Here is an 8,268-nt window from a genome sequence, read left to right as displayed (position 1 = left end):
GACATATTGGAAAGGGACGACACCAGGTGTCATGTACCAGTTGAATCGGCCATGATGAGCTGTGGGCAGCTGGGAGAGCCTTGTCCACTGCAGGGTGTCCGATGGACCCATTGTGCACAGTCGGCAGTCTCGGCACGAACCTCGCACCCTGCCGCACCCGTCCTCGTTGTTGGACGTGTCACTACAAGGTTTCTATCAGGACAGGCAGGGCCAGGAGTGCACGTCGTGCTCACCACCTTGTAACCACATACAACAAGTGTCACAGGCAACTGGATAACCCCATTGTTTCGTGCCTGAGCGTCCACCATACACGTGGGTGCGTCGCACGTACGCCAACTGCCCTACGGTATCTGGAAGCACTGAACGGCATGTGATATGACAACAGCCTACAAGGCCGGGCCTACACATGCGAAAATCCAGGTCCTGCTGCCGCCGCAAGTCCTGCCACGAGTCCTGCACCCTACGGGACTTCGCCAACTTGCCTTACCACTGTCCCATCACACGTCCACCCCAACATGCCTGACACAACTTGCCACGCCTCTGGACCTTCGTTCAGTACGGTGGAGCACAAAAGCAGCACCCGGCAGGCGCCGCAAGCCACAATGCACGTAATGCATTCATAACATGTACAACAGCACCTTTGCTGCCAACACCAGCTTCCCTCCGAGCTGGCCTACGTGCAACTAGCTACACGCCCGTCAAGTCTCTACTGTACTTCTGTATCACGTGGCTAGACTGTCTCAGGCGTTCCAACCCCGTCTGCATTCTAGAGCTTCTACAACTCTACGCCCTGCAGCCATGGCACAAGCCTGGAGTCGCAAAACCCTATTACGGGACCACCTCGCTGCGCGTCTCTTCCCAGCGCGGGCTGCCCTCGGTCCCATATTTCCGGCGCCGCATCTTCGTGTAGCTACGGCCAGGGCCATGCCACGGTCCACATAGCATGCCCCGCTTTCCACGTGCGCCCACTACTGCTCCACCCGTCCGTTCAAGATGCAGTACTCCGCCATGCGGCCGATGAGCGTGTGCGGGTGCTGCAGCGCCAGCCGCAGGCTGCCCACCACCGCCAGCTGCTGCGTGCAGCTGCGGGGCGGCAGGGCATCAGGGGAAGCCGACCAGCAGCAAGGAGGGACGTCAGCACGCTTGTTGTCATGTGCAGGCATCGGCCAGTAGAGATAGCACCGCACACACACACGCGTAATGTTTTCCTTCTGCTCTTTAACACACACACATACACATTCACACGCACGCACGCACGCACGTCCGGGCTTTCGTTTCGTTATCTAGCACACGCACGCCCGCACCGCGTGAGCATGACGTTGACGCGGCGGTCGTCGTCCATGAAGCCCAGCGCCTTGACGCGCGTGAGGCTGACCACCACCACCTCGTCCTCGCGGCCCTGGAACGTGCTGCAACACAGCAACAGGTAGGGGCACGTGCGGCACGGCAAGGCAGCAGATGGAGGACGAGGTCAGGAGAAAGGCCAAGGCGGGGGGCAGCTCGCTGGAACCAGCATGCCATTAGCACCCAATATAACCCGAGTGCATAGGCAAGGCACGAGCGCATTCAGGGCCGCAGCCGACGCGCGCGAACCTACTCGATGTTGTACACGCGGTCGCTGCCTTGGGGGCCCTTGTCGCCGCCGCCGCCACTGCCGCCGCCGCCGCCCGCTGCTGCTCCGCCGGCCTGCTGGGTCGGCTGGTTGTGCTGTGGATGGCGGCCGAGCCCGCACCGCAGCACCTCGCACTCAAGCACCGACCGCTGGAGATCGTAGCCCGTCAGGATCTGCGGCAAGAACCAGGCAAGTGCACCGGATGCAGTTATAAGATGGCAACCGGCCCCGGCCCTCTAATTTCCACAAGGCAGGCACGAGGTATGGCATGGGGGCATGGGTATGTTGACCATACGGCATGTTGCAAGCATGCTTTTCATGCATCCTTACCGTCCAGCTGGTGTTGAGGTAACGCTCCTGCACCAGCTGCACCACACGCTTCGCCTCCAATACATTGCTGCAGCTCGTCCCTCCCGTTCGGCCCTCTTTGCCCTCCACTTGAATCCACAGCACGTTCGCAGGGAAGGCATCGCCGGCAGCGCCCCCACCACTGGCCCTGTAGTGCATTGAGTGCGCCCACCGTTGCTTTACATCGATGCTTGAAACCCAGCAGCATTCTTCCAGCATCCCAATGGAATGAGTCCACCCCCTGTTCACTCACCAGCCCGACTGGAGCCGTCCGCCGTACATCTCCCGACTGATGAAGGCGCACAGGTCACGTGGCAGGCGGTACGACACGTCCAGCATCAGCCGTACCACAGGTGACGTGGCAGCAGTGCCGGTGGCACCGACGTCGGCGGCGCCGCCCGCGGCCGGCGGGCAAAGCGGCGGCCCTACATGGAACGCGCCCGCCGGCTGCTCCCGCAGGCGCTGCTGCGCCGCGCCGCCGCCGCCGCCGCTGCTGAGCTGGTCGAAGATGGAGCGGATCTGGGCGCCGTCCCACTCGGCGCCGAAAGGCGGCAGCTGCATGTCGTCCCCAAAGAGCGACATGCACCTGAGGTTGGTGGGGCCCAGAAGCCAGAGCATGTTAGCAATAGTGCTTATGATAGGACCTGTCGCGGCGGGCCGAATGCAGAGTGAACAGGCTTGACTCACGGACAGGCGTTTTGGGAGTCAGCCGCTGCAGAAGCTGACCCGCGAGGGGAGCAGTGTCAAGCCGGTTCGTTACTATCACTGGATGTACGGAGGCAAGACATGGCCAGCATGCATATAACTGTGACGCGCTTTTGCCGGGGTGCTGCGACCTAGCGGTGAGTAGGCCCCAAGGCCGCGCACGGGAGGCATGTGCCTGTCGAGCGCATGGCGTGCCTGGTGCTGTAGAGGATGAATTGCACGTTTTGAATTGCACGTTTTCCTGTAACTATAACTACTCTAACTCACTTGAGATGGTGGCCGTACTGGTACAGTGGCAGCATCAGGTCGGGGCCGCATATCTGACTGGCCTCGTCCACCACCAGCCAGCTCAGCGCCTTTCTATGCAGAGCCGTGGCCTTGAAGGAGGGGTTGGCCAGCATGGCCACGGTCGTCACATACACCTGTGTACATGGTTGGGATCATGATCACGAGTCGATCAGCATCAGGGTACTTGCTCGTACCAACGCCCTTCGTGTTGAGTGTTGTGCTGCCCTAAACAGCCTTCCAAAAGCCTTGACTGCCAAGTAGTGATTGCATTCATCCACCCACCTTCACGTTTCGCAGTGGCCGCTGCATGGCAAAACCCCTGAGTTCGCTGCCCAACACCAGCACCGACTCCAACTCCCCGCGGTACTGCTCCTGTGAGCCAGAGGAAGACAAGAAAGGCACCCGGGCGGGTGGCGTAACAGTAGGTGGTAAACATTTGGCACCGCTGGCGCATACACGGCCGGCATTGTAACAAGCAGTGGGCGCGCTGACACACCTCGTGCCACTCGCAGTGGAACTTTTGTGACACGATCAGCCTGCAGCAGGTAGGCAGTGAGGGGTGCGCGCGCCTGAACTTGGAAACGCGGAGTCTAAAACGCATAGTTTGGTACCAGCATGCATGCATACAAGCAGCGGCGCCCCCCCCCCCCGAATCCAAACGGCTGTGCCATCTCATCATCAGCAGGCGCACCGGAAATCCTTGGGCCCCAGTCCGCGCTTGATGAGGGACAGGGCGATGTTCTTGGCGGCCACATTGCTGCGAGCCACACACGCCACCGCCGGCAGGAGCCGCGCGCCGCTGCCGCCGGCACCGCCGTGCTTGTGCAGCAGGGGCAGACGCGGCGCCGCCTCCTCCAGCCAAATCCGGACCGCGTGTGAGATGACCGTGGTCTTGCCTGCCATCGGGCACGTTTGAATTTCGGTAAGGGCATACGCAAGTGTGTTGACACGGTGTTATGACGCAAGCCGTAACTAATCACCCCGGAGGCACGCTAAGCGGCTGGCATGGTAAGTACGGCGGGCTGTTGACTGACCCACGCACCAGTTCCCGGCGGCCCCTGCACCAGCTGCACCGCCGAGCCGCCGGTGGCACTGCCATGCTGCCCAGTCCGGCAGGCGCCGCGCAGGATCTCCGACAGGGCACGCGCCTGCGACGCGTTCACAGCAGCCGTGTCCGACAGCAGTCGCACAGCCGCCTCTGCTTGCGAAAGCGCATTTTCGACGGCAGCCGCGCTGCCGACAGGAGCGCCGCCACTATTGCTGTCCTCCTGTGCCTTGCCCTTGCCCTTGGCCTTCTTGCCGCCGCCTTCCGCTGCGCCTGTCGCCGCAGGGCTTGCTGAGGCGGCCGCAGCGGCTGCACCATCGTTGGTGCCGCCGGGGCCGGGCGCCGGGAAGGAGAAGTCGCCGCCGCCAAACACGCCCTCAAGCAGGGGCCGGCCGTGCAGCCGGTCCTTTCCGCACAACACCTGCCGGATTATGAAATAAAGTACGGCGTCAACCATTGTAACCGTAGACACGGCTTGCTTACGCTATGGCCGTACTCCTAACCAACTATACTGCAGTCGTAAAACGGTTTCGGTGTTTCAAGTTTGGGGAGGTTTTCGACCTTGAACACCGACACAATGTTATTCTGAGAATTGACTCTCGAAATACGGTATATAGTTTTGCGCGTCGGGCGCATTGGCGCGCGCGAGAGGCGGGTGGTGCCGAGGAGTTTGGCACGCGGCACGGGCGCGCGCCTGGCGACCTCCAGGATTTCTTGCCTCCTGCTACCGCTCTGCAGCTGCCTCTCGGTAATTTACATTTAACACACATGCACCGGAGCAGTTTGCGGCCCTGACGCCTGACACGCCAGGAGCGGTGCCGCCGCAATGGGGTGCGAGGGGGTGCAAAGGGGGGCCTCGCACGGCACCCCTGAAATTTCAAAACAATTGGTTTGCATGAGCCCGAACGCTACGAAATAAAACCTAATAGAAGCGCCCTCAAACAGTACAAGGCCGAAACCTTTTTATGACTACGGTATTCTGTATTACCATGGACTCGGATGTCATTGCAATACGGTACTAGACGCTTGCAGCGTGCTTCCCATATTACGGTAACCCCAATCACGGCTTGACGCATCATACCTGGGGCAGCAGCGCCTTGACGCCCATCTCCTCGGGTGTATCCGAGGTGTCCGTAATCTCAATCTTTGTCACCGTGGCCGGCAGCTCGGAGAGGCTGGCGATGTTTGCCTTGGTATCTGCGCACGCCGGATAGATACCGGTTCGATGCTACAGGAGCACACGGTTTTACTCCACCGCGTGGGGCGCAGCGCAGCGACAGGCTCCTTTGCCGGGGGCCCAGCGCAGCGACACTGTCCGTACCACGTACGAGCAGCCACGTTGTGCAGGCCGCCTCACCTCACCTGACCACTGGAGCTCGATGATGCGTGCGCTCCTGCCGCGCGCCATGTTGCAGCGGCCGGTGATGCGGCGCCCGTCGGGCAGCAACGCTTCCACCAAGCAATGTTTCCCCAGCCGCGTGCTGTAGCGCGCCATGGATACCTCCATAAACACGCCCCTATTCTGCGGGTTCAGGGCACGGCTCGAGTTCGCTCGACACGTGAGATGGGGCCATGCAATGGCAATGGATTGCTACCACATTGCCTGGAGGTGCGCAAGCACCGTCGCCATACATACTGGCGTGCGTGCCCATTGCCGGGCGGACAACTCACGGTGCACGCAATGAACTGGGCGGTCTGGAAATCGTGCTGGGCGCGGTCCGGCGACTGGGCCTCCAGGTACTGCTGCACCGCCACCCACTGCGCCGCCAGCCGCACCTCCCACTCGGGCGCCGCCGCCAGGTCCACCGGCGGCGGCGGCGCCTTGCCGGGCCGCAGCAGCACGCACACGCCCGCGGCGTACGACACGAACGCATCCAGCGCCGCGTAACGCATCTGCGTGCAAGTGTGAAAGGCGACAGCAGGGCGTCTGGCGACACGGCAGCAAAGAAGCCAGCATCCACCGCCCGTTGCGTCGCTTGCTGAACCCCTTGCACTACCGATACGGACTGCCTGTCAAGTTTGTACAATGCAACAGCAGCTGCATGCATGACGTCGGCTAGCCCCGCACGCACGCTGCTGGCTCTTGCTCTCTAAAGACGATGAGTCCAACATGAGAACGTACCTGCTGGTCATCCAGGCACGACGACCGCCACTTGGAGTGGTCAATGGTCTCATCCTTAGCCACGTGATCAGCGGCTGAGAAGAAGGTGCGGAAGATGTCGAACAGCCCCAGCTTGTTGCGGCCGCGCTGCCTGTCCGCACGGTTTGGAGGCACCGCCACCGTCAGGTCTAGACCGCCGCGCAGCTTGACGCCTGTGAGTGCATGGATGGGGGGCATGCGGTGTCACAGAACACATTTTGCGTACGTGCAGAGCGGCACATCAGCAATAGTATTCAGGCACGAGGCATACAATCACATACTCACCAAAGCCCATGTACACCATCAGTGCGTCCTGCCACGCCTCCGCCGCGGCCTTGGGGATGCCGGGATCGCACAGCAGGGCCTTCAACTCCGGGAGCAGCGTGAAGGGCGCCCGCCACGGCTGCTCCTTCCCACCCTGCGCCTTCTTCTTGGTCTGCTGCTGCTGCTGCTCCGATGCAGGCTGGCGGCAGCTGGGCACCTGCACCAGCAGCACGTGCGGCCCCGCGCACAGCTGCACCACCGCCAGCTGGTCACCCACGAACTCCGTGTCAAACCCCAGGACCTTGGGCAGCGGCCACAGCTTGGGTGCTGCCGCCGCAGCACCTGCCCTGCGGTTGGCAGCAGCGGCAGCAGCCTTGCCCTTTCCAACGGTCTTGCCGCCCTTCCCAGCCGTACCGCTGCTGCTGGCGGCCGCGCCTCCTGTCGTTGCTGCTGCTGCTCCGTCTTCCAGGTTCAGCGCCTCCGCCAGTGCCTCCACGGCTGCGTCCTTGGGCACGCGCGCCCACCCCGCCACCAGCCAGCTCACGTGCTTCGGCGCTAGCTGCTGCGCCTGCACCGCGACCACGTGCAGGGCTGAGATGCCCGCCACGGGCGGATCGAGCGAGATGCGCAGGTCCAACGTCAAACCCCCTGCCTCCGCGTCACAAGCACCCGTGCTCTCGTTGCTGGCGTCTGCCGCGGCCGCTGGAACGCTGTCCGCATTGCCGGGGGGCCGCTGTTGCTCCTCTCGCAATTGATGCGGCTGCAGCAGACCCAGATCGTCGCAACTCGCACGGGACGCACCCGATGTGCTACGGCTGATGCGAGAGGCGACAATTGAGGCGGCACGGGCTTTGGCGGCGCTGGTGGCGGTGGCGACGGAGGAGAGGGAGGCAGTGCTGGCACAGGACGCCAGGCCGCTGCTAGCGGGCCGCAGCAGCATCCTGGAGGACGGCCTCGGCAGCTGCGTCGCCGGCGGGTGCCACAGAGGGCGCCCAGCCCAGGAGCCACTAAATGTGGCTGCGTCTGCCCGGTCAGCGGATGTACTGATGCTTGCTGTGACCGCGGCTGCCATCGTGCTGCTGCCGCCACCGCTCCGCTCCGCTGACCCTAGATGCGGAAGAAGGGTCATGTGCGCCAGGCGACGGCGCTGCGGCAGCACCACTGTCCCGCTATCCACCGCCGCGTCCTGAAGCACAGGGAGCAGGTTCGGGGTGAGCGAGCGAGTAGCCGCTGCCGTCGTGGCCATCCGGTTCCGCGCGGATGGCATCGGCCAGGAGCTGAGAGTGGGTGGCGAAGAGGGCACATTGAAAGTGGGTGTGCGTGTGTGGCAAGGCGAAAGCTATGGACGGCAGCCGGCTTCTGACGCAGTAAGGGTTCGTCGCCGCAAGATGCTCCTAACTGCTATGCGGCATCACAATCACCATCACAAGTATTCCACATGTCTCAAGGCCACACTCAGGTGTTGCAGCGGCAGTTCGTGGGCTTGCAAACCCTGGAAACACGATACCCTTGCATGCGCAGTCCCCTCGCAGCCCCTCACCTGCAGCAGTTGAATCATGAGCTGCTTCGACATCAGCATCCGCTCCGCCAGGTCCGCGGCATCCTGGGACGGCTCCTGTGGAGTGGGCGGCACCAAGGGCCCGCGTTTGGCCCAGTGTTTGGCCACAGCGTTCTAGGGTTGCCACGCGGGCATACTCACATAGCACCGCCGTCCCTGCGTGCCCGGACAGTACCAGCATGCGCGTTATTTCCACCCCAGCATCGCAAGTAAGGAACAGCAGCACAAAGGGGCCACTCGCCTTGAGCAAGCGCGTCATAAAGTTGCATGCATCGCCATACTTTGCCGCCACGGACCGGACAAGCCGT

The 8,268-nt window shown here is 62.6% G+C and overlaps 1 protein-coding gene across 1 annotated transcript; it reads right to left on the bottom strand.

Moving 5' to 3' along the window:
- Nucleotides 1–34: 34 nt before the first annotated feature.
- CHLRE_17g739950v5 (uncharacterized protein) lies at nucleotides 35–8,266 on the bottom strand. Its single transcript, XM_001701029.2, has 17 exons — nucleotides 8,202–8,266; nucleotides 7,943–8,017; nucleotides 6,424–7,588; nucleotides 6,121–6,311; nucleotides 5,670–5,891; nucleotides 5,361–5,520; nucleotides 5,080–5,195; nucleotides 3,996–4,419; nucleotides 3,645–3,849; nucleotides 3,450–3,489; nucleotides 3,236–3,325; nucleotides 2,933–3,087; nucleotides 2,214–2,546; nucleotides 1,943–2,108; nucleotides 1,598–1,785; nucleotides 1,305–1,409; nucleotides 35–1,083 (listed from the first exon to the last, which is right to left on the bottom strand). The coding sequence occupies exons 1-17, from the start codon at nucleotides 8,217–8,219 to the stop codon at nucleotides 969–971; spliced, it is 3,768 nt and encodes a 1,255-aa protein (XP_001701081.2). The 5' UTR covers nucleotides 8,220–8,266; the 3' UTR covers nucleotides 35–968.
- Nucleotides 8,267–8,268: the final 2 nt, after the last annotated feature.

This window comes from Chlamydomonas reinhardtii, chromosome 17, assembly GCF_000002595.2.
Source record: "Chlamydomonas reinhardtii strain CC-503 cw92 mt+ chromosome 17, whole genome shotgun sequence".
Taxonomy (NCBI): Eukaryota; Viridiplantae; Chlorophyta; class Chlorophyceae; order Chlamydomonadales; family Chlamydomonadaceae; genus Chlamydomonas; species Chlamydomonas reinhardtii.
This window is presented reverse-complemented; position numbering and strand designations above follow the sequence as displayed.

What these genes read in the sequence shown, in the direction of transcription:
- CHLRE_17g739950v5 (XM_001701029.2), bottom strand. An exon ending in TCCACTGCGAGTGGCACGAG is followed by an intron (nt 3,326 to 3,449) that starts GTGTGTCAGCGC and finishes TCTGGCTCACAG; the next exon opens with GAGCAGTACCGCGGGGAGTT. An exon ending in GTCAACGTCATGCTCACGCG is followed by an intron (nt 1,084 to 1,304) that starts GTGCGGGCGTGC and finishes GCCGCCCCGCAG; the next exon opens with CTGCACGCAGCAGCTGGCGG.